The sequence below is a fragment of the Symsagittifera roscoffensis genome, chromosome 2 (genome assembly GCF_963678635.1).
Source record: "Symsagittifera roscoffensis chromosome 2, txSymRosc1.1, whole genome shotgun sequence".
NCBI lineage: Eukaryota > Metazoa > Xenacoelomorpha > Acoela > Convolutidae > Symsagittifera > Symsagittifera roscoffensis.
The window spans coordinates 33,630,538-33,657,526 of NC_087063.1; the positions used below are offsets into that span (position 1 = coordinate 33,630,538).

The 26,989-nt window shown below is 37.7% G+C and overlaps 1 protein-coding gene across 1 annotated transcript; it reads right to left on the minus strand.

Moving 5' to 3' along the window:
* Positions 1-866: 866 nt before the first annotated feature.
* On the minus strand, positions 867-5,286 carry LOC134839101 (nephrocystin-4-like). Its single transcript, XM_063854531.1, has one exon. The coding sequence runs from the start codon at positions 5,152-5,154 to the stop codon at positions 994-996; it is 4,161 nt and encodes a 1,386-aa protein (XP_063710601.1). The 5' UTR covers positions 5,155-5,286; the 3' UTR covers positions 867-993.
* Positions 5,287-26,989: the final 21,703 nt, after the last annotated feature.

Sequence of the window (26,989 nt, forward strand, 5' to 3'; positions counted from 1 at the left end):
AACTTGTTGTTCTGTATGGCGTGTTGTTAAAAGGGTTGACTTCCCAATCAAACCTTGACAAGATTGATTTTAATATCAACAGATTCAATAGAGTCTTAACTTTCAAGAAAAAGATCGAATCATTATATTTATTGCTGGAAAAATTGAAAAAATTTAATTTAAAAGAGCGCGAAATATACAAACGCTGAAAATTTTTCCGCGAATTTATTCGCGGTGAATGTGAATCTCAGCGAAATTATCACATGTGAAGAACTATTCAATTTACATCATAATCATTAACGAATAAAAAAATTAGTGACCAACTCTAAAAAACGATAAATTTTCAATTGTTATTAGAACTAACTCGAAAACTGTACAACTGCCTTTGTAAACTTTTTCCGAATTTATTTGAAATGATTAGCAAAATCCGCGTTAAGATTCTAGAGACCATGTCCTCGTTAAGATTCTAGAGACCACAATAATAGGAAATAAAGAGTTAATAAGTTTAATTTTCTACTTTTTCTATGAGTATCGATTTTCTCTCATCAAAATTTTCAAATTTATTGTTTTTTACTTCTAACTAAATAATTTCTCATTTTTCTAGTCTTGAAAAGTTTTCATTCTATACTATTGTAACAAAAAAACGGTGGTATTACACCACCATGCCGATTAAAACTTGTTCTTTTTTGCGCTCAGAGATGTCTGAAAACAGGCAGATTTTGTCTGATGACGATCTCCCAGATTGGGTTCTTTCACGTGGTCATTTATATAAATCATACTGATCAATGTGAACCTATACTGGAAACAATTTATTATTTTTATTATTATTTAGAGGGGTTGGGTTAAAATATGGATTTTTCATAAACTAAATTTGAGTTTAGCCTAGATTCGTTCAAAATTAACCGTATTACTAAAGAAAATAGAATTGAAACATTAATTTGTGTAATTAATAGCATTAGGGTTATCTAAAAGAGTGAAGCCGCAATTTTTTAATGCGATTTAAGAACTTGATATTCACATGTAGGTGGTTTTTATACAGAAAGTATCTTCGTTGTTATTATCATCGTCGTTTACGTACAAGATAATTTCGGTTGATCCTCTTTGAGCTACGGGCAGAAATGTCAACCCAAGCATGCATTCCTCTCCGGATTCTAAAACCTTCTGATTTTCGCCCAAATACAACAGATCGCTTCTATCTGTATGGAGGTGAAATTTTTTCCTGATAGGGTAATTGTTCGTGAAAGGTATTTTCTTCACGGATCCTTTGCCCCCGTTAACTGGAAGTTTGATCTCAAACGCTTTGGTGATTTGGGGCAACGAACAGTTTGCATTTATCAACCACGAATGGATTTTCTGGTGATAGTCAATATCTACTACATTCACGAAGAAATGCTTGTTTCCAGGTCTAAGCGGCCGAACTAGTATTTCTAACTCGACTAGACTAACAGACGAGAGAATGAAAGGCTCGCACGGGTCCACTTCCATTTCGGCTGGATCCGAAATAAACACCTTCACGAGTCTCGAGGCACCCGAACCCTTGATCACGAGTGAAAACCGAGAAGCTTGACCCGCGACGCATTGAACATCGCATCTTTTCAGCGACTCGATGACGAACATCCATGTTTGAGTAGGCGCCAATCGGAATTCGCCTTCGTAAACTGAGACGTAGAACTTTTTAACCGAAGGTGAAGGACCCGTAAGGGTCTTTATATTAACGTCTTGAGGATCACTTGCAGTCCCAGGTGCTCCAGTAGTGCAAATTGTGTTCACGTCGCTGCACAGAGCAATTAGTTTACCCGAAAAGTGAGTGTTAGTTCGACCGGCCGATAGTGGAGGCAGCCGAATAGACTTTTTAACGACAGTCTTTTCTGGATGACTAAATCGGAACGTTTGATCGACCAGAATGGGCTGATGAACTACGTTCAAATTGAGGATTGAGACTGGCTTCTCCGTTGGATCTTTTATCTGGACCTTTACTGTGCTAGTTTCCAGATTTTGGTTGTCTCCCAAAAGTGTCTCTTTATCGGATGAGCTGATAGGACTCACGAGTGGCATCGAGCTATCGGCATAGAGGCTAGTGTACTTGAATGGAATGTAGACTAACTCGTGGGGTTTCAGGAATATTTTAACGATTCCAGAAGATTCCAAATCAGAAGTCGTATTTTCATCTGTGTTTGAGTCGTCGATGAATATATCCGCAATGGGAGTTGTTGAATTTTTGAGAGCTTTCAGTAACCTGAGCTCTTTTGTGTTCGTTACCGGACGAATTGAACGGTTGTCGCCGCAATGAATGAAGAAAAAGGTATCTTCATTAAATGGGTTCCGGAACTGAAATTCGACCAGCTCGGCGACTCCGAAACTGGCAAACACAGAGTGTTCTGTTGTAATATCCGACAACAACATACTGTGTATTGTGTTTTGCTTAGTAGCTGATCTGTACTCTTCGATCAGCTTTAATTCCTTCTGCTTTTCCTCTCGTTCGAATCTCTGAATTGTCAAACTTTCCATTTTGGACATTTTAGTCGCGTCCAGAGTGCCGCCGGTGCTGTTAGCGAGAAGCGACGAACGCATTTGACGCATTCGAAGGAGCTTTCGATCTCTGTCTTCAGGTAATTTTCCCCCCGTTAATCGAAGACTCTCTTTTTCGCTCAGAAGCATTGTGTTTAGCGTTCGATCGACCTCTGGTAGTCTGTTAGCTTGCTTTTTAGTCCTGTTAAGAGTCGTTGCGCTTAAGTCACGGGCTACAGAACCCGTTTTAGCGTACATCAGTGATTTTTCAAACCCCAAACTACGACTCAATGATCCCTGTGATGACCTGGAGTGACCTATATTGACTAATCTCATGTGTAGATGGCCTGATTTTACCGATTTCTGACTGTTGACTGGTCTAATAAGGCTGCCCGTGGTTCCTAGATCTCCAATCATAGAAGTAGACTCGGATGCGAACTCCTGTGACAATACCTCATACTCAAAGGTCGTCTGAGTGGCTGGTCTTCCTTGTCTCAGTAGATACTTCAGATCAACCGCGCATGATCCTAGATGCATTAAACTATCTCCATTCCAAACATCGATTATCAGTTTCTGAGATGCCAAGTACTTGATGACACATTCCGTTTCACCTGACTGCAAAACCGAAGGATCCAAATAGAATTTGTACAGACATCCGGGAGGTTCATTTGCGAGAGCCTGATCTTGCTGCATTCGTTGCAAAATAAATGGTTTAAACGACTCGCCAGACAAAATTGATGATCTTTCTGTCAATTTAAGTCGCTCAGAAACAGTTTGAGGGAATTTGTAGAACTGGAAAGTGAAGAAAATTGACCCAATTTGATGCGAGTTTAGATCTTGAGTTGATTTGGAGAAAGCGAGAAACTGAATAACAATTTCATTCACTACAAGTGGGTCGTTCTTTTCTGACTTCATATCTAGTTTGACGAGGCTGTCTACTCCGACTACAGATGGCAAATTTCCGAAATCGTCTTTTGGTTGAGGGAATCCCGCCGAAACTATTTCGGCGTAAGACTTCCTCGATAACTGTAGTGGCTTTCGCTGAAGCATTCCCGACAATGCAATAACTTGGGGGTTTGGGGACGCGTATTGTACTTGTCGCATGTCGTCGTGAACAAATTCTGACACCGGTTGAACACCTCTCGGTGACTGCATCTCGTAAGTCGGATGCCTTGGTGTGCTTCGTGTCAGCTCTTCTTCTCTGAATGTTATCTGCTCGTCAAATTTGTTATCGTAAGTCCCAGCAGGTCCAAGTGTCGTGATTATTGGAATCTCGTCTTCTCGGTTCAAATCGGACTCTAAATTTCGAGTCGGTTTCAAGGCGTTTAAGTCAGTTTCGTCCACACCGGTAACTTGTGACTCGTCTGCCAAACGGTCAGTCGGGTCCCGTTCCTTCGAATATCGGACCCTCAGATTCATTTCAACGTCAGATTGTAGCACAAATTTAAATTCGTCAATTTCGACGAATTTTTCAGACTCCAAATCAACTTCGCCATTTTTTTCATGTATTGGGAAGCGCCACTGCTTTACATGAAGCGTTTTCTGGGTTGATTTTTCTTCCTTGACGTCAATTCCGAGCTCTTTGAGTCTGTCTTTTTTTCGGTTTATTAACTCGTCAGATAATTTGATCACTGCTACAAGTTGGAACATCAGAAAGCAATCTTTGTGGTCAATCAAATTCTTGATTTCAACTTCCTTTCCATATTTCAAAGCTTCACTTTTGACTTTTATGATCTTTTTAAGTTCCAAAGTTTGAGGTTCGTTTATCATTTTGAACCCATTATGTCCAAAGATTTTGAGCTTCCACTGAGCTATTGTTCCAAAATTGCTCAGCTTTGTCTCATTTTCTTCTGTATCCATAAAAGAGTCCAGAAAATCTTGGAAAATTCCAGGCTCTTCAAACTCACGGAGCTCCGAAATTAGATCAGAGGCTGCTTTCTCGCATACTTCATCGGAAATATCGCTCAACTTCTTGTTGAAACTCATTTCAAGGTGTTGCAGATAAAGCGAAACTCTTTGCGAAAGTTTTGGAGTGGCCATAAAGTCGCTAACACCTGGCTGTTTTTCGACACCTGGCAAAATTGTCCGTTTTCCAACCAAAGTGTTCGCTTCGAATAAATTGGAAACAGTCGAAATACTCTCGCAGTCTGTGACACTCAAATATACTTCGCTGCTGTCTATTTTGTTAAGGCCAGTTGGGTAATTTTTACCCAAGCTCACCAGGGCTCTCGCTGACCCGTAGTACAGCTGGGATCGAGACCCATTTCCAGGCAAAGGCTCAAGTTTCACCCCTGTCCAACCACAACTGATGCTTTCATTCGAAATACTGTTGACCTTCGCAACTTCGATTATCAGACAAGCGTCGGCCAACTGAACGTTCGTGTAAAAGTATATAGCCTCGTTTACTTTCAGAGAGAAGTTTTCTTTGTTCTCAGTCGGAGAGATAAGTTCCGAGCTCCATATATTTCCGAAAGCGGTTTTGCTGGTGAGACTGAAAAGAGTAGCGTGTATCGCAAACTTCATGTGTTTTGAGACATTTTCCGAGGGGACGACTAGTGATTCGATTTTGTCGATGGTCACCCGTAATTCGGATGAGTCACGCTTGCTGATTTTCACCAAGGGCGAGGGTGTAATTACTCTTTCCAAGTGATGTGTTGCCCCAGTCATATCAAAACGCCACGCACACTTATGTTAATATGAATAAATTTTAAATCAGCATTAGAAAATCGCTATAAAAATCGCTTTAACGTAAACCGAGTTTAAATGCTGCACACATTGCTTTTATCGTGAAAAAGTGCACGTGCAATATACAAAAAAGCGATTTAAAAAACCGTCTCTTTGATATACAAAGTGTTTTAACGTCTTTAATCATATCAGCAGTGAAGCAATTGCAGTTTCTGTGCTGAAGTCAGACACTTTGACGTAACAGGAACTCAGTTATTTTTTATCATTTATTATGTCGCTACTTTTTCAAAAACTTTGGTTAGGGCGGCATGCCATGATTTGAATAGGTTCATATGCCGTCAATTACATGTACAAATGTAATTTGGCTGCCACATTTTCGATAGGTTAAAACAAATCTCAGATAATATATTTAAATAAAACTCTTTATGTATATGTATGATAAAATTAGTGAGTATAATTTAAATACAAACGCGCGAAAATTCAAACCCAATTAATTGTTGACATTTTAGAAATGCATATTTTATACAAAAATGGTTGTCAAAATTAATATATGCATTGGGAGATAGTTAACAAAGTCCAAAAGGGGGGAACAGTTAACAAGGTCCAAAAGGGGGGAACAGTTAACAAGGTCCAAAAACAAGAAAACATCGAATACATCTTATTTACAAATTTAATTGTTGTTCTCATCTAAATTCTTGCTTTTATTATTGAATTTTTGCCTTAAATTTTCAGTTTAATTCTACTGAAGGAAATTTGCATTTGGTTACTTATTGGACATAAACTGGAAGATTCAATGTTATGCATGTAGTTTTCCCGCTTACAATAGTTCCATCTGTCTCGATTGTTTGTCTGACTGATTTCTATTCTCAAAATGTATAGTTTTGATTAAACTAGTTGCCTTAAATGTGGACAGGGCACGCGTACCTAGTAGAAGTTCTAATTCAGATGTGAAATAAGTTTTGGAAGGTAAAATTGTGAGTGGATACTTTAAGAATAGGATAAATCAGATCTAACTTCAGATCTATAACTTTGTTCTCGGTTATTTCAGATCTATTTTAGATCTAAATTTAGATTTGAAATTTTGTGTTCGTGGTTATTTCAGATCTGAAAACATAATCAATCTGACACAATGTTTGCCAATTTTCTGTATTTTACAGTTTTCGCTAGCAGGTACTCAGCAAAATCGCCATTCGGAGACTGCTGAAATAAGTTGCCCAAAGCTTGACATAAACATCAGAAACGCATAAGTAGCGCATGAAAATCAAAAATTCAATTGATTTCTTATAACTTTTGAAAACTTTTTAAAACATTTGAACAAGAAGTCTTGTTCAAAAAAACGGGTCTTATGCGTTAAACGGCCCAAAAATCAAAATTGAAGCAAAATGAAAACTGAAACTGATCCTGATTGGCTAATATTAGCCAACCAAATTCGAGCAACTAGGTCAGCCATTTCGATTGATACTGAGACTAATCCTGATTGGCTCGTATAATATGTAATAACTGAAGTAATTGTATGTTTATTACGTGTTTTCAATTTGAAATAAAATTTCTGACTATTTTCCTAATTTTGAGCCGTTTAACGCATAAAACCCGAAAAAACTGTGAGTGTAATTATTCGGAAACTTTTTTTGTTACCGCTGATTGATCTAAAATTAATTGCAAATGGCAAAAAATGAAAACTCAATTGTTTGCTCGTAATGCATATATTATAATTTAGCAAATGGTTTGTTAGATCTAATTTCGGATCTTAAATTTTGTTTATCAAGGTTATTGCGATTGCGATTAGCAAGCGTTATCAAATCGGAATGTAGATTTTTTCGGGTTAACAACTAGATTATTTAAAATCAGCATGTCAGCTGCATGACATGCTCAGTTTCATAAAAATTCAAATTTAGCTACTAGGTGCGTATTAGTTACTACTAGATAGTTTCAGGGAGACTTGACGCTTTTTAAAGTTATCTACAAAATCAGTTTTTTTTCGGCTCAAATTTTGTCTTCTTAAAGATAGTCGGCTTTCCGCTTCATAAGTTCTGTTCATTTGCTAATGAGTTCTTGTTTCATAAAAACAATTATTATGAAAGTGTATGGGATTGGGTTTTTCATTGTATTTTTTGAGACATTTTGGAAAATTTTATCACTTAAAGTTTCACGCTTCTCACTCACTTTAGTAGAAAAACAACTAATTTTTAAGCTAAGTCCAATTTTTGAAATTACGCTTTTTGTCCCGCATCAATGGAACAAGTTTATACAATATTTAGCACGTACCTCCAGCTTTAGCTGAGCACCCAGTTGTTTTTTATCGAGACGCACAAAAATTTTTTGTTAAGATTTTTCGTTTTTCTTTTCCGCGTATGCTATTTTATGATATGTTTTATCGCAAGTGGTGCGAAGAACTACTTTATATCTGTGTATAAAAGAACTATTTACTCATAGAAACTAATTCTTTGATCCTTTTAAGTGTCCAAAAATGATAGTATTGACCGATTTTTTAGACTGAGCATATTTTTTAATAAAAATTTATGTTGCAGCTCAAATGGCGCTGAAGTGGCAGAAATATGATTGTTTTTAATTCTATCTGACTATTAAATAGTTTTTGCGTGAAAATAAATTACTTTCAGCAGAGTGCACTCTCGTTTTTATGAATGCAATGATGATGGATTTCTCTCTCAATCCTCGCCTTTATAATACAAAAGACTTTACAATTTATTAACAATTCCAGTTAACATTCAGCAGAAACTAAGGCAATGCATTAAACAAAAAACTATATTTACCAAAAAGTTGATAGCAAACGAGACGCTTGTTTTTTTTCCAAGATTGCGTCGAAGTTTTTTTTTAGTGAAGCGTAATTACTTTTCAAAGCTTGCCATTAAACAGATTTTAATTGCAATAGCACCATGAACAAGATAGTTTGAATTATGAAAAATAACATAAGGTTGTTTTGAAGCAAGTTTTCGTAAATTATTGCGCCTCAATTCAGATTAACAGCGTTCGCAACCTCCACTCAGCTAGCTGTAACCCCTAAACTTTGTATCTATGAAATAAAAGTCTTGTCAATTGAGTTGACAGAGTTTTCGGACGAGCAGATCAGTTGAAATTTGACCTCAGTCTTCAGCCTTAAAATCGGACGTTTGGACAGTTCGATATCATGGCAGGTTTCGGTCCAACACAAAGTCAATACAAACTCAAACTTTGCGTTGATCATAGTTGATGAAACCAAAACAAGTCGCGACCGTTCAAAATGTTCCTTGATGCTAGAAGTAAGCCACGATCTGCTTGAAAATATTTTTCATACTTCAAACTTGAAATTTCAAATCTAATTGTGTGAAAAGAATTGTAGTTTTGAGTTATTTGAAGTTTAAGATTAATCAGAGTGTGGAAATAAACAACTCAATTTCGGGGGGTCGCTCAAAGGTTTTAAAGTCAAAGGCTCCCGCTTTGAAGTATCAAATAATTGAAGTATCAGACCCTTTTTGCTAATCATAACTCATAATTTGGCCTTATTTTGCATGTTTTTAAAACATGTTGCATGTTTTTTTTTCGTGATACTTTTATTTGTAAACTGGTCAAAATTCGTTGTAAAAACCTGCAAAACTTACATTCTAATCTTAATTTCAATAAATCATAATAGTTGACCATCAATAACGCCCAATTTTTGATTTTTAACAAAAAAATAGCATGTTTTTTCCTCGCTCAAAAAAGCCATGCTCGACCCAGGTTTCATCGGGTTGACCACTAAACACCCATCTTGTCAAATGTGATATCTTATTGTCGACACTTCAACCTTTAAGTTATCTTCAGTTATGACCATGCCAATTTAAATACCTGCCAAAAGCGCAACGGCTTTTGGTAGATCTAAAGATTGATTCATTGTCAATTTTGATACGCAACTAATTCTGTGCAACTAACTCTTAATACAACCTTTTTACTTAACTTTTAGCTTAGCATAGTTACCTTAGTCTTTTATTTAGTCTTAGATAAAAGCCTACAACTGAACTGTAGGAATCTGAAAGCAACCAGTCTTAAACTAGTCTTAGTTTAAGTTTAACCGATTTTAACCAACAGACGGTTCTATCTTAATTTTTTAACATGGCGCAGTCAAACGAGTTGAACCTACGAGGACTAGAGTTTTTTTGGAACAACACATCGAGCGAAAACCAACACGACTGGGAAAGATGGTCAGAAAAGTTCCAACTAACAATCATCGCGAAAGATTCCATGGACATTGAAGACGTAATCAACCCATCGCCAAGACCCGAACTAGCATACCCTATGGCCGAACCAACGGATCCGTCCGATGATCAAACCCGTCGGGCAGAAAAAGATGAACGTCACCGAATAGCTATCCAAGATAACAACAAAAAAATGCGAACGGACTCCAAATCGGAGATATCGACAAGAAACTAAAATCGCAATTATACCTGGCACTTGGAAGAGAAGGACAGAAATGCTTATCACAGAAAAATCCTGGGAAAAGAATACTGGATATCAACTTTGCTGAATTCTGGGAATTACTTAAAACTACTTTTACGGTCACTACAAATCTAACCTACGAAAGATTTAAATTCTTTGGTCGGAGACAGAAAGAGAACGAATCTTTAGAGAAATTCCATGAAATACTATCTGAGTTAGCAAAAAATTGTAAGCTGGGTGCCTTAACTAAAACTATGGACATCAAATCCGGTACCATCCGCTGTTGTTTCGTGACTCGGACTCTAAAAGATATTTAAAAATTTCTCAGAAAAAAGGTTAGGAAGTTTTCCGCTATTGGGGTAGTTCTAGGCCAGAGAAAAGAATAGATTGGACTAGAAGGCAAAGCGTCTTTAGCAGAAGGCAAAGTTTGAATTTTTTGATTTTTGGACTATTGAGAACAAATAAGGTGAGCGAGCACGCCTTAAATAGCTTATTCATGCTTAATTTAAACCGTAAAAATTTACCTTTAATTGAGTAACTTTAGATTTTGGAATTTGTTTGCGTCAATTTGGGAATCAAAAACTTCAACTTTTTTTTCAAAATTCGAAAAATTTCTGCGAAAGTACTTGAAAAAAATGTGATTATTTTCAATGATAATTTTTTTGTTTTTGGATTCATTTTTCCATAAAATTTGTTTTCCAATTTGCCTATTCTATCATGACAGTCGAAAATGCCTAAGTTATAAAAAAATTGTATTTTTTGAGACTATCGTCGGAACTTTTTGTGCTACTTGCGCAGTAACTGGCTATGCTTGTTTCATCTATATTATTTTGTCTTCATAGCTTATCTTCGGACCAATTTCACGTAATTTGAAACCTGGCTGCTTAATTATTTCAACCTACCAATCGCAGATTCTTCAGTGCTTAAAGTGATTTTTATAATGATTTACTACACAAGAAGCAGATTTAAATTCGAAAAATTTCTGCGAAAGTACTTGAAAAAAATTTGATTATTTTCAATGATAATTTTTTTGTTTTTGGATTCATTTTCTGTTAGCTAGCTGTAACCCCTAAACTTTGTGTCTATGAAATAAAAGTTTTGTCAATTGAGTTTACAGAGTTTTCGGACGAGCAGATCAGTTGAAATTTGACCTCAGTCTTGAGCCTTAAAATCGGACGTTTGGACAGTTCGATATCATGGCAGGTTTCGGTCCAACACAAAGTCAATACAAACTCAAACTTTGCGTTGATCATAGTTGATGAAACCAAAACAAGTCGCGACCGTTCAAAATGTTCCTTGATGCTAGAAGTAAGCCACGATCTGCTTGAAAATATTTTTCATACTTCAAACTTGAAATTTAAAATCTAATTGTGTGAAAAGAATTGTACTTTTGAGTTATTTGAATTTTAAGATTAATCAGAGTGTGGAAATAAACAACTCAATTTCGGGGGGTCGCTCAAAGGTTTTAAAGTCAAAGGCTCCCGCTTTGAAGTATCAAATAATTGAAGTATCAGACCCTTTTTGCTAATCATAACTCATAATTTGGCCTTATTTTGCATGTTTTTAAAACATGTTGCATGTTTTTTTTTCGTGATACTTTTATTTGTAAACTGGTCAAAATTCGTTGTAAAAACCTGCAAAACTTACATTCTAATCTTAATTTCAATAAATCATAATAGTTGACCATCAATAACGCCCAATTTTTGATTTTTAACAAAAAAATAGCATGTTTTTTCCTCGCTCAAAAAAGCCATGCTCGACCCAGGTTTCATCGGGTTGACCACTAAACACCCATCTTGTCAAATGTGATATCTTATTGTCGACACTTCAACCTTTAAGTTATCTTCAGTTATGACCATGCCAATTTAAATACCTGCCAAAAGCGCAACGGCTTTTGGTAGATCTAAAGATTGATTCATTGTCAATTTTGATACGCAACTAATTCTGTGCAACTAACTCTTAATTAAACCTTTTTACTTAACTTTTAGCTTAGCATAGTTACCTTAGTCTTTTATCTAGTCTTAGATAAAAGCCTACAACTAAACTGTAGGAATCTGAAAGCAACCAGTCTTAAACTAGTCTTAGTTTAAGTTTAACCGATTTTAACCAACAGACGGTTCTATCTTAATTTTTTAACATGGCGCAGTCAAACGAACTGAACCTACGAGGACTAGAGTTTTTTTGGAACAACACATCGAGCGAAAACCAACACGACTGGGAAAGATGGTCAGAAAAGTTCCAACTAACAATCATCGCGAAAGATTCCGTGGACATTGAAGACGTAATCAACCCATCGCCAAGACCCGAACTAGCATACCCTATGGCCGAACCAACGGATCCGTCCGATGAGCAAGCCCGTCGGGCAGAAAAAGATGAACGTCACCGAATAGCTATCCAAGATAACAACAAAAAAATGCGAACGGACTCCAAATCGGAGATATCGACAAAAAACTAAAATCGCAATTATACCTGGCACTTGGAAGAGAAGGACAGAAATGCTTATCACAGAAAAATTCTGGGAAAAGAATACTGGATATCAACTTTGCTGAATTCTGGGAATTACTTAAAACTACTTTTACGGTGACTACAAATCTAACCTACGAAAGATTTAAATTCTTTGGTCGGAGACAGAAAGAGAACGAGTCTTTAGAGAAATTCCATGAAATACTATCTGAGTTAGCAAAAAATTGTAAGCTGGGTGCCTTAACTAAAACTATGGACATCAAATCTGGTACCATCCGCTGTTGTTTCGTGACTCGGACTCTAAAAGATATTAAAAAATTTCTCAGAAAAAAGGTTAGGAAGTTTTCCGCTATTGGGGTAGTTCTAGGCCAGAGAAAAGAATAGATTGGAATAGAAGGCAAAGCGTCTTTAGCAGAAGGCAAAGTTTGAATTTTTTGATTTTTGGACTATTGCGAACAAATAAGGTGAGCGAGCACGCCTTAAATAGCTTATTCATGCTTAATTTAAACCGTAAAAACTTACCTTTAATTGAGTAACTTTAGATTTTGGAATTTGTTTGCGTCAATTTGGGAACCAAAAACTTCAACTTTTTTTTCAAAATTCGAAAAATTTCTGCGAAAGTACTTGAAAAAAATTTGATTATTTTCAATGATAATTTTTTTGTTTTTGGATTCTTTTTTCCGTAAAATTTGTTTTCCAATTTGCCTATTCTATCATGACAGTCGAAAATGCCTAAGTTATAAAAAAATTGCATTTTTTGAGACTATGGTCGGAACTTTTTGTGCTACTTGCGCAGTAACTGGCTATGCTTGTTTCATCTATATTATTTTGTCTTCATAGCTTATCTTCGGAGCAATTTCACGTAATTTGAAACCTGGCTGCTTAATTATTTCAACCTACCAATCGCAGATCCTTCAGTGCTTAAAGTGATTTTTATAATGATTTACTACACAAGAAGCGGATTTAAATTCGAAAAATTTCTGCGAAAGTACTTGAAAAAAATTTGATTATTTTCAATGATAATTTTTTGTTTTTGGATTCATTTTCTGTCAGCTAGCTGTAACCCCTAAACTTTGTGTCTATGAAATAAAAGTCTTGTCAATTGAGTTTACAGAGTTTTCGGACGAGCAGATCAGTTGAAATTTGACCTCAGTCTTCAGCCTTAAAATCGGACGTTTGGACAGTTCGATATCATGGCAGGTTTCGGTCCAACACAAAGTCAATACAAACTCAAACTTTGCGTTGATCATAGTTGATGAAACCAAAACAAGTCGCGACCGTTCAAAATGTTCCTTGATGCTAGAAGTAAGCCACGATCTGCATGAAAATATTTTTCATACTTCAAACTTGAAATTTAAAATCTAATTGTGTGAAAAGAATTGTACTTTTGAGTTATTTGAATTTTAAGATTAATCAGAGTGTGGAAATAAACAACTCAATTTCGGGGGGTCGCTCAAAGGTTTTAAAGTCAAAGGCTCCCGCTTTGAAGTATCAAATAATTGAAGTATCAGACCCTTTTTGCTAATCATAACTCATAATTTGGCCTTATTTTGCATGTTTTTAATGTTTTGCATGTTTTTTTTTCGTGATACTTTTATTTGTAAACTGGTCAAAATTCGTTGTAAAAACCTGCAAAACTTACATTCTAATCTTAATTTCAATAAATCATAATAGTTGACCATCAATAACACCCAATTTTTGATTTTTAACAAAAAAAATAGCATGTTTTTTCCTCGCTCAAAAAATCGCAGATTCTTTATTGCTTAAAGTGATTTTTATAATGATTTACTACACATGAAGCAGATTTAAAATGTTATTAGCAGAATGCAAAACAGATAAACCAATCAAAGTAAAAATTTTAAGAGAAAGATCTCTAAATTTTGTGTAATTAGGCTGATATCAAAGACTTGTACGACTTCATTTATTTTTTTCTAAATTTTTTCTTAAACTTTTCCTCTTTAAATTGAAAACTTTGGCAAAAACAATTCATTCTTTAAAAAGTTTTTTGTGGGAAGATGTCGAAACTTCTGTTATTAATAAGTATTAAATAAGAGAAAGACTTTGTACTGATGATTCTTGTGATGGCAAATGGAAAACAGTTGAAAGCGGTTGAAGATTGTCATTAATTTTCAAAAATCAAGCTCAATGCCTGTGGACTAGGCAACATTACCGAAAAAAATAATAAAATACATATAAACTACCTACAATTCTTAACCAGGACCAGAGTTTTTGAATTTTTCTCAGAGTCGAAAAAAGGCTATTTTTTTTGTTGAGGCTCAGTGTTTTTAGAGCACATTTTCTAAAGCTCAAATTGATTATTTCAAGGAAACTAGCAAGCCCGTTTCCAATATTCCATCGACGCGCAAAAAGTAAGTTGTTGTTCTGTTCATTCAACAAAACTCTGGACAATTTCAATTTTAACGAGGTCGTGAATTGATTTCACAAAATTATTTCAAAGATTGAATGGGTTCAAGAAAATTATATGTTTTTCAAAGCAAGCTATTAAAGCCATGAAACTTTGAAATATTTCAAGTTATTTCTTAGAGCAAATAGGTCCGCGAAATGATAAGGTTTCTCTAAGCAAGCTATTAAAGCTATAAATTATTTAAAAGTTCGGATTATTTCATAGACCGAATCGATTCGCCAAAAACTTCAAAAATTTCTGAACCAGCTATTCGAGCTATAAAACTTCTTCAGAAGTTATAAAATGTAAGGAACTTTGAAAATTTGAAATACTTCAAGTTATTTCATAGAGCGATTCGTTTGCAGTTGAAGTTGAAGTTTTATTATGCAAGCCTTAAAATTTTGAAAAATTTCAAATTTTTTCAGAGCAAATCAATCGGCAAAAACTTAAAATAATCTAATAAAGCTATGAAAATTTGAAAATTTTCAGTTGTTTGTTAGTCCAAAACGTTTTGCCAAAATTAAAATTTTTCCAAACAGGCTATTTGAGCGATGACCTCAAAAAATTTCAAGCTGTCTCTTTGACTGAATTAGTTAGCGAAAAAATTAAAAATTTTGCACAAATGAGCTAATGGAGCTTATAATTTTTGAAAAATTTGAAATTTCTCTCAGCTAGCTATCCGAGCGAGGAATTTGGAAGTATTCAAGTGTTTCTTAAACCAAATAGTTTCGCAAAAAGTAGATTCTTCCTATTCAATTTATTCAAACAAAGATTTTTTGAATTGTTTGAAGTTATTTAAAAAAGCGAATCGTATTGCAAAAAGTTCATTCAGAACTATTTCATATTTTAAGTTTTTCTAAGCAAATTATTCAAGCTATGAAACGTTGAAATTTTTTCAGGTTGTATCATAGAATGAATTGCTTCTTGAAAAGATAATTTCTTCTAAGTTAGCTTTTGAAGCTAAGAAACTGTGAAACAGTTTTTTCATTGAGCAAATCAGTTGGTTAAAATTTAAACTTGTTCTATAAATACCATTCAGCTGACGAAGTAGTTCAAAGTTAGTCCAAAGACAAAATCGGTTAGCGGAAAATTCAAGTTTCGTATCCAAGCTATGCAAGCAATGAGTCTTTAAAATATTTCAACTCATATCACAAAATGAACTGATGAACTTTTCTGAAGCAAGCTATTCAAGCTATAAAATAGTTATTTCATAGACCAAGCCGGCTCAAGAAAAGTCGCAGTTTTTCTAAGGAAGCTATTCAAGCTATGAAACTTGGAGAAATTTCAGGTTATATCTTGGACTGAATCGCTTCGTGAAAAATTAAGTTTATCTAAGCAAGCTATTCAAAGCTACGAAATTTTTAAATGTTTCAAGCTATTCCATAGACCGATTAGGTTCATGAAAAGCTTATGTTTTTGTAAGCAAGCTATTCAAGCAGTTAGCATTAATCAGTAATTTTTCTAAGCATGGAGGTTACTGTTTTTAGTTGATTCGTTTCAGTCAGAAATGAATTTGTGAACGCGAAACTTTTAATAAAAAGTAGACAGGAGTTTCTGATTTTTTTTAACAGAAAAACTCTAAAACATTCTAGACTGAATGATTCTTAGACTTTCTGATCTAAGCTTTTTTAAACATTGCACTCGATAGCGTCTTAATCATTAGGTTTTATGCTAGAAAAATGTCATTCAATTAATATCTAAGACCTTGAGTTTCGACCTAGTTAAGTGTTTTAAGCCTTTCAAAAAATCCTGCGTCGCCTCAGGGACTCGAACCTCTGGCAAATCGTGAGTTCGATCCCTTGTTATAGCAATAATAAGGTTTAAAAATGAGTTCTCACTGGCTCGGTTAATTCCAATTTTGACAAAAATTGCGATAAAACAAATCAAGAACTATTATGGCAGCTAGCCCAAGAAAATTACTCATAAAACATCGAGACGGAAATTTTATCTGCAACTATCGACAATTGATTACATAATTCCTGCATTTATTACCAAAGGCCTTACCATGGCGATATCTCTTTGTGGTAAATTTACGCCTCTGTTGAATTTGGGCGCTTTCACCGTCACTTTAACAGACTTACTGTCCGTCAACACATATTTAAGATCATTTCATTTTTAAATTCATCCCCAATCATGTAATATGCCTGTTCGCTTTCCACGTCGCATGAACCAGAATAAAAATACTTTTTATAGTCATAACTGCTTTTTATCCGATCACTGTTACTTTTGATAATAGCAGAAACTCATCTATCATGTGAAGTATTAATAATTTTTAGCTTATTTTAGGGTCTACCTACTCGTCTTAATCAATCGCAAATGAATCATTGGTGTCTTTACTCATAGCCGTTAGTAAACCTTTAATATTACCCACTTTTCCGGTTTCATTGCACCCATCCAGCTATCACATTTTCTATTACCTCATCCACGTTTATAATCTTCAAGTTTCCTTCTAACCCCGACTCCTAAGAAAACCTTTTCAATTTCATTTGGCTGTCATTTCCAAACTGTAAGCGTTCGTCTTTACCTATTTATCCCAGTTTAGATTTTTCAACGGTTGCCATTTGTCCCCTCTAACTCAATTTTGATCTCTTTCTGTTGTCTCAGTCAGATGGATGACCACGCTGCCCCAAAATCTACCATAGTTTCAATTTCCATCTCGCATTCAGTTTCATCTGCAACCTCCTCTATCTCTTCTACATGATTCGCTTCTTCCGCAAAGTAACACGGAGATATTTCAACTTTTTCTTCAAACTCCGCAAATCTGATTGATGTGTAGTCTCCTCGCCTGTTTTATCTTCCTGCCTTATGGTTGTTTGAAAACTGTTTTGATATCTTCGGCCATATTGAGTTATAACCGGGAGTGATCACTCATAGAGTAATTTCAGACAGGTACACCGTCTGTTCGTCACGCTATCTTATTTTCGGCCGGATAGATTCGTGCAACTTCTTAATCTAATACCGATCTTAATCTTATAACACTTATATCTCCTAGTCTCAATAGATCTAGTGTATACTGGTATTTGCGGGCTAGATATCTGGAACTTATTCCAAAGGAGCACAACTGTCTTCTAAATTATATTTAAATTGTTCTGGTGCTGAAACTACAAGTAGTTTCAGCATTACAAATAATTGTCAGTGTTAGTTATGGATCATGATTGGTTAGTAAGAAATATTTTATAGAGATAGTTTTATCAAGAATATAATTGGTTATAAATATTAGTTTTAAACTGGTTCCAACATCCTGATGTTTCTGTACTAGTATTTTCTCTTTTTTCTCCTATCCGTGATCTGTATGCATATACTTTGCATTGTTTTAGCCAACGGTCTGGTTCCCACATCAAAAGCACCCTCGTTCTTGGTTTTGGTTCCCTCTTCTTTTTTGATTGGTTCCTCTGTTTGACTGGCTATATCCCGGTTATGGCTTTGATTGATAAACAGTATGTTTGATGTCTCGTTATCATTTACTGAAAATCGTTTTAGTGTCGTTTTTAAAATCACTGGGAGCATTAGGTTCTCTGATGTTTTTTTCTCACAATATCTTTAGTATTAATTTTAGATGCATCGTCCAAGGCAGGGGTGGATTTAGGGGGGGGGGGCGGGGGGCGGACGCCCCTTCTTCAGGGATTCGACCCCCTGCCGACCCAAAGGACGGTGAAAAGACGGTTTCGAAGTGTTAATTAAATTCCGTTTGTTAAGCAACCGTATTTCATAAAGTAAGTCGGAGACAATAGAATAGCTGTCATCCGAAGGTGACAGACACTCCGAAGGTTAAATACCGGTTAGCGCCAGACAGATGATTAAAATAGATAACACAACTCGAATTGAAACATGAACTAAATTTAGATACTATGACATTTCCCTCCTTGTAATAAATAATACTCAATTCCAATATCCAACGTATCTATGTTAGCAGTAAACAATAGGGTTAATAACAAAGTTTTTCAAATCAACTACAGTTTTGTTAGAACACAAATTCTTGAGTTTTAGCTGTTATGCAGCATGCCCTCTCCCTGGACTTCCCCATTTCTTTAGCAAAGTTTTATAGACTGTTCGAACTCAATTTTCCCTTTTTCTTTTCTTCATTCCTTTCCTTCGACTGTTCCGGCTTTGTCCGTTTTTCTAATGTTGTCAATCATGACCCCCCCCCATCTTGGTCACTGCTGTCCGTTTTCTGCCCGACCGTCTTGAGCTTGTGTCGTCGAGTGAGCTAGCCGAATCCTGGCTTGAATAGGAAACAAGTCGTTGTTTCCGGCCCCGTTTCTTTCCCCCGGTTACTGTGATCTGCTCTGGTTCGCGCTCCGTTTCTTGTGGTTCGGATCCTTCGGTATTCGTTCTCCCCTGGTCATTCCCGATTCCTGTTTCGCCGCCTGCCAACGTATCTTCCTTTTCCGTCTCCTTATTGCTGGTACGAACTCCGATGACTTCTAGTTGCACTGGTCCCCCACTAGATGTTCCTTGTCCATCTTCCCCATTGTTGTCTTGACCGCTTGTTTGTTTCGCCCCTCGTTTGGATGTGCTCAACGGTAAATAGTCGTCCGATTCGGAGTCTGAATTTTCTGCTGATTCCAAAATTTGGAATTTCGATCCCTTTCCCGTGATGGTGTGATGACTTCCCTTGGTGCCTTTTGAGCTTCCTGGCTGACTTCCACTCTGTTGTAGCTTCCGTTTCAGATCCCACGGCGTTGGTGGTGCAGTTAGTTTTCCTCCCGGCATCCGCTTTTTCGGAAATTTCGCTTTCCTGAGCGCTACTCCTGATTTCCTAAGCACCGCCCATTACTCATTTTAATAGTGTGTTCAGTTTGATCAACTATTTTGGATTTTAATAGTCTATACCTATTCATATTACGCTCCCCGGTCCTCTGCATGACCACTGCCGGTGGTATCTCCACAGGGTCGTTTGATGACCGTGTTATTCCGGGCTCATTGTCCTGATTAGCTGCTTGTTCATCGGTTAATCTTAGCGGTCCCCGTCTGTTTTTCCGGTCGTATTCAGTATCCGATCGGATTCCCCAATTAGTGTCCATCGGCTTCGGCATCGTTTGAGCAATCGGGTCTCGTTCATCTAAACATTCATATTTCGATCGTATTACATTTTCCCAATTTAGATTTCGTAACGTAGGTTTTTTAGTCAAGTTTCTGAGAACCGTATTGGCTTCCCGGCCGTGGTGCGCTTCGAACGGTGTTATTTTAAGGGATGCATTTTTCACAAATCTTAGGGCTCCGAGGGCTCTTTCCACCATTCGATCCAAGGGTTCCGGCTTGTCCTCTTGTGCATACGTCAGCACTGAATTTTTGATGCTACCAATCGTGCGCTCAACACATCCTGTTGCCCTATGGTCATTAACTGGCGAAGTGAGGACTTCAATTCCTTGCTCATTGCAGAACGTTTTAACTTCCTTAGACATAAAGTTTGTTCCCTGGTCAACTCTAATTTGGCGCGGAACTCCATGGGCAGTTATGTACATTGTTAAAAATTTGATAATTTTATCCGAGCGGTTCGAATTACAGACCATAGCTGATGGCCATCGTGAGAACCGGTCCACCGCCACCAAAACATACTTCTTAGATTCCTTCAAATAGTTAATGGGTCCCCAAAAATCTAATTGGATTGATTCATTCGGTTCTTTTGGTTCAGGTATTTTCCCTATATCATCCTTCGAACACATGTTTTTCAAGTTCTTACCCGCTAATGTGCATTCCGGACAATTCCCAGCAATAGTTGCTAAACTACGAAACATGTATGGGTACCAGATGTCCTTAGCTGCGTCGATCATACTGGATTTTCCGTGGTGATAGTAATGAAGTCTGTTTACCACCGCCGTCTGCAATGTATTCGGAATCACTAGCCTTTCGTCCATCCACAGGCATCCGTCTCTTACGTGGAAATCCTGAGTATACTGTGCAAAGTACTTACTCATTGCTTCAATCTTCGAGTGTAACTGAGGGTCTTTACATTTAATTAACTCGATAATGGCTTGTAACTGTGGATCAGATTGATATTGCGATTCTATAAATCGAAGATTAAATAATTCGGGAAGAGCGGAATGTTTACTGACTATTTTACAATTTCTTGGAATAATAGACATAACTTTGTTTTCCGGATTAACCGGCGGATAACTTTCACCAGGGTAAACCGACGGAATAGAAATGATGGTGTTTGTTTTAGTGCTCCGGACTTCTGTTGTTATCGCCTGTATATCTACGTCAATCTCCTCAATTTCATCACTACTGCTAATGCTAGGGTGTCGTTCCAATAATTTCTTGATCTTCCTTTCCATGATTAAATTGCTTGAATTGTTATTGTTTATTAACGAATTTAAAGATTTAGAGTAACCAACGTTAGCTTCAATAATAATCCCAACTGAATTTTCGCTAAACTCAGTTGACCTGCCGGAAATGCAATTCGTCGCTCTGTGATTGGTCCATTTTCCGTCGCATGATCGCTCGCCCTCTACCGGTCGTTTTCTATTCGATATATTACAAACGCGTTTATTTTTAGTAACCGATGGAGACTCGAGTCTATTTTTGGAGAAAGTTCTATTTCTAAATCCGAGGGCGGATCTAATTCTACTAATTTTCGCCACCGTAAACATACTATCGTAGGTGCTAATTGGTTGAGGGTCTAAGCTCGGGTGCCTTGAGAGATAATCCGCGAGTCCTATTTTTGCTCCGGGTTTATGTTCCACTTGAAAATCGAACGGTATAAGGCGATCTAACCATCTTGTTAATCTGCTGAACATTGTTTTGTTCTTTTTATTGTTCCCATTTAGCAATGACACTAGTGCCTTGTGATCCGTAACTATTAAAAATTTCCTTCCCAGCACATAATTGCGGAAATATTCGGCCCCCCACACAACTGCTAACATTTCCAATTCATTCGTTGAGTAATTCTTCTCTGCTGCGTTTAGATACCGGGATGCGAATGATATCGGCCGCCAACCGTCGGCTTTTAGTTGCTCAAGAACCGCCCCGAGCCCATTATGACTAGCGTCACATACAATTCTTGTGTCCCGGTGTATATCAAAATGCCGAAGTTCTACTATATTGGCCACTTGCTTTTTCAGGCTCTCGAATGATATTTGACATTCCTCGCTCCAGATGTAATCGTTTTTCCGGCTTAATAATGGGCGTAGTGACGCTGATGATTCCGCGAGCGCCGGAAGATATTTGTGCAAGCTGTGAATGGAGCCCATGAATGATTTAAGTTGTGACACCGTTTTTGGCGCTTTCAGCGATTCGATCGGTTCCGTTTTTCGGACAAGCGGTGTTATCCCCGTACGGGTTATTTTGTGCCCCAACCACTCACATTCCCCCCGCGCAAATTGGCATTTTGTGAGTTTAAGTGACATATTCTCGCGATCCAGCTTCCGCAAAATTTTCTCGACTGTTGAGATATGCTCGATCTCCGTGCCTTTGGTGACCACCAATATGTCATCAATAAATGCATGTGCCTGCGGAAATTCCGAAAGAATCGTATCCATTACTCGTTGAAATTCCGCCGGCATGGTAGTAAGACCGTAGAACCCCGTACGAAATCGATACGTACCCGTTGATTTTCCTCCCACTAGCGAAAAATTGCATTGAACGCTCGTTTCCGGACTAAGTGGTAATTGACCGTACGCGTACGTAAGATCCATAGTAGAAAAATATACATCCCCTGGTTTCCGTTCGCTTATCGTTTGTCCTACCGTATCCATAAGTTCCTCAATATTTGGCATTTGGTATTTGTTTTTGTGGACTTGCTTGTTCAACTCCCGTGATTCTAGCGCTAATTTTACCGATCCGTCCTTTTTCACCGTTATTACAATCGGAGAAACAAAATATTTATCCGAGCATTCAGTCAGTTTTTCAATGTGTCCTTGTCGCAAAAGTTTATCAATTTCCTTATCAACCTTTTCTTGCAATGTGATTGGCACCCTACGTCCTTTCTGTTGAATTGGTGTTAACTTTTCAAAAAAATCCGCGTGTACCTTATAATTCTTAATTTTCCCGACTCTGTTAAAAAGGTTTTCAAACTGCTTACTGAAATAAATCTGCCAGTTGTCTAGTGAGTCCTCCACGTCCGTCGCTTCAGCTGTGGCTTGGTCGCTCTTTACCGACATCACATTTCCCTCCGGTGCCTTCTGCACAATCTGTAATCCAAGATTTGGCATTAGGTCTCTTCCAATAATTGATGGTCTGCTTCCTCCAATCACTCTGATGTTTGCGTTGGTCACCCATCCGTTCGTTTCCAGCAGTACGTCCATCGTTCCTAGTAGTCGTAGGGGGTTGTTTCCGTAATCCCTGAACTCCTCGTCCTCCGGTGCTGGTGCCTTCACCTTGACGCCTGCGGTACCCAACGTTCGTTTTAATTCTCCAATAGTGAATATCGAAATCGGTGATCCACTGTCTATCCAAACGTTCGTTTGTTTTCCATTTACTTTAATCGGCAGTCGTGCACCGGCCACTTTTAGCTCGGTTTCCGTCCGAGATCTGATTGCCATGACAACATAATCTCCTGAGCTATCCGAGTCCCACGATCGCTGCTTCTTGGCCGGTGTATTGACCCAGCCGACGGAATTCTCATGCTGAGAATATGTATCCTCCGCGTCACCTATTTCGGTAGTTTCCATATCTTCCTGATTTTGGATCAGTCCCACTGCCGGTCTTCCCTGATTATTTCGCTTCCCCCTACAAGTCCTCTCGTAGTGTCCCGTCTTTCTGCAGAAATTGCACGTTGCATTTTTCGCTGGACACGTTGTGAGATGTTCCGGAGTAAAATTTGGTTGGTCACAGTTATAGCATCTTCTGAGACCACCCCCTCTCATTCCTGCTCGCCCCCTGAATGATACACGGCCCCGCGATCTGTTGTTTCTGTAACCTCCTCGAATGGCCCCCACTGGTTCCGTCTTGATTTGGAATGCTCCAGCTCCACCGGTAGTGCCACTGGTTCCTCCCCCGGTTATCGATCCGTATGACTTTGCATATTTATATCCGCGTTCGTATGACAGTGCAATACGGTACACCTCCTCTGGCGTCTTCGTCGAGCGGCATAACTCATTTTGGGCCTCCCTATTGTTCATGTTGGCGATGAACACATCCCGCAAAATCCTGGTCTCCAATGCTCCAAAATTACATCTAGCGGCCAACCCGCTCAACACTGAGTGGAACTGTTCTAGCGATTCTCCTATTTGTTGCTTCCGTGCCAAGAGTTGGAATGTCTCGTACGTTTCGTTTCGTTCCTTTCTAAATTCGGTTTCAATGGTATCCAAAACTCGAGAATACCTTGTTGCAGATAAGTCCAGGTGTGGTTTTCTCTTATGCAGCTCATCCTGTCCTTTCTCCCCCAGACACAAGTACAAGTTGGAGATAAGCACTTGTTCCGACGCTAGGCGATTCTTCCCGTCTACCTCCTCTGGTAAATCTGTAATCTGCGCTGCAGTTAACGTACTGGCATAATAGAAATTCCTAGGATTTAAACTGTGTTTTGCCACCATCCCCCATTGAAATCGATTGAACCAAAACTCCCATAGCATTGGTGGTTCTGCAAACGTCGAGGGCCAAAACGATGTAATTCCCAGTGGGTTTTTCCCCCCACTTTGGCCTGTTGGCTGCGCCATGTGAAAAGACGATTTCGAAGTGTTAATTAAATTCCGTTTGTTAAGCAACCGTATTTCATAAAGTAAGTTGGAGACAATAGAATAGCTGTCATCCGAAGGTGACAGACACCCCGAAGGTTAAATACCGGTTAGCGCCAGACAGATGATTAAAATAGATAACACAACTCGAATTGAAACATGAACTAAATTTAGATACTATGACAGATGTCTCGTTATCATTTACTGAAAATCGTTTTAGTGTCGTTTTTAAAATCACTGGGAGCATTAGGTTCTCTGATGTTTTTTTCTCACAATATCTTTAGTATTAATTTTAGATGCATCGTCCAAGGCAGGGGTGGATTTAGGGGGGGGGGGGGCGGAGGGCGGACGCCCCTTCTTCAGGGATTCGACCCCCTGCCGACCCAAAGGGTCCCCCCTTTGATACTTTTTCAGAAATCCATTTTTGGCCGACCGACCCTAAAATTTTTCTAAAGGCGCCTTTGGCGCCAATATATACTAACTTTGAGGGGGAGCGCGCGCCCAAATAACGCGATTTTTTTGTCAACATTTTTCAAAAAGTGCCCAAAAACGGCTTTTTTGACTGTTTTTCCAAAATAGAGGCAAATCAGTGCTTTACGAGAGCTCAAAAAATCTATTTGGTCGACCTAAAAAAAAAAGTCGTCAAAATTCCCCCCCCCCCCCCCCCCTAGAGAAAATCCTAGATCCGCCCCTGGTCCAAGGTAGATCTGTTTAACAGAGATATGCAAAATTGTTGGTCATTCACCGTCATATCCTCCACGAAAAGTTCACGTCGTTATCTTTTCATCCTTTTAATGTATTCTTCCCGACTCTTTTCACATTTATTATGGTTGACAGGTTTGTGTTAGCTATAAAAATCGGGTTTGGTTCCAGTTGTTTTCCCAAAATACCAATAAGTTTAATCAACTCTTCTTGTGGGCTTAGTTTTTATCTATTGTGGTTAAAAAAGATAATTTTTATAAAATTTGGATGCAGAGGGAAGATTCGAACCTGGAAGGGGAGGGGTGATTCAGGAGGAATTCATTGGGTTTTTACCTGTAACAGTTGCGGGAAGTTCATTACATTGAAAACAATTGTGATTGCCGATGAGACTCTTTTATTTCTCGGGGTTGAAGTAAAAGAAAAGTTAGTTAAAACCCTAGATTTTTCAAATAACTTGATGAGGACACCAGAAAAGACTCAAAAAGATCAAGATCTGCAGAAGGGATACAGAGGCAAGACATACACTTACATTTTGGACGTGCCAGCCAAATAAAATTGAGGAGTTGGGCTTAAAAGGAAACTTGGAAAATATAAACGTCGATGAGGTAATGGGAAAGATAATAAATGGACGACTAGGAGTAATGGCATCAGTGATTCAGTTGCGACTGATTTAGCCGAATATGTAGACCTTAAATTAAGGTAAAAAGTTTGTATACTTCACATGATAATTGAGTTTGTGCGATTATAAACAGTAAGAGTAGTCGGATGAAAAAAACAGTAATGATAATAAAAAGTATTATCACAGGGTGGTTCATGCGATGTGGAAAGCCAACAAGCATATTATTACATGAATGGGGTTGAATTTAAAATTTTATTAATGAAATCAATGGTTGCCAACTGAAAACCACAGCAACTTACGCCCCATTATAAATTGGAGTTGTAGATTCAGAGATCTGTGAAGCAGAGTATTTTACAATGGGACTCAGAAGTAAAGAGTGAGGCTATTGGAAAAAAATTGTGGACATGGGGTATAGGCATAATGTCAGTCGGCTAACAGTTCTGACGGACAGCAAATCGGCTAAGGTGATGGTGGACGTTCCCAGATAAAGAGAGTTACCAACAGAGTTCGTGGTAACGACAAGTTGCCACGAAGAGATGTCATCATGATAAAATTTCAACAGATTAAGTTCTTTTTTTTCGATAGAGATGATATCGCAGATTGTCCTACCATGAACACGAATGGTAAGGACCTATTGGGCGTGCTGGATGATGAAATGTTACAAAACAGCTACTGTTCGGCAGACCATTTCATTAAAGCGGTGAGCATGTATGCTCCAGCGGCATAATTAGACGGAGAGTTAATTGAGAATTATGATTATAGTAAGTTCAGAATAGTTAACACATTTACAATTTTTTACCCATTGCGCAGCTAGTGTCAACTTTACTTCTTGATAATGATCCGGATTTTCGTGCAATAGAGTAATAGAGCGTGTAGACAGGTGTGATGTGGGTTAGTTTTATTTGATGATCTTGACAGTGATGTCATATTACATCTGAAATCGGACAAATTTTAAAAGAACGATTTGGGGAAATAGACATATTGAGAACAAACGGGTCTAGGATAAGAAGCCGACGGAACTTCAAGCCGAAGGGACTTCAAGCAGACAGGACTTCAAGCCGAACAAAATAAAAAGACGGTTTATGCAAAATTTAATTGCGAAAATTACTGCAAATATTAGAAACCCCTTCCCAACTGTTTTTCAAAGAAAAAAATCCATCTAAAAATGAGTTTTTTAGGCGGGAATTTTTTTCATTGAGGTCTCGATACTTCTTTTTTGAATATTAGATGCTTCTCCTCGAGAAATTTGTCGTATATCGATTCGCGAATATTGTTCCTGTTCTCTAAGTTTTTGGACAACCGTCCAAAAAACAGGATTTTTTGTGTCCACTGATGCGTTCCAGTCAAGATTCCAGCTTTCACATTTTTTGTTGTCCCCAAATTCAGGGAGCGATCAAACACACTCCATATTTCATTAAATTAAGGAAATGTGGCAAAAAAACCAAACATATAAGCAAAAATTTGTCTGATTTCTGGGTATCGCGAACAAATCTGGTCTGCCGAGAGCGGTTTCAATTTCCTCTTCAGGCAAGAACGCCCAGCTAAAAAGTTTTTTTTTCGCAATTTTTTTTAGGTTTTCGTCTTGGTAGTTTTTTTGCGGAC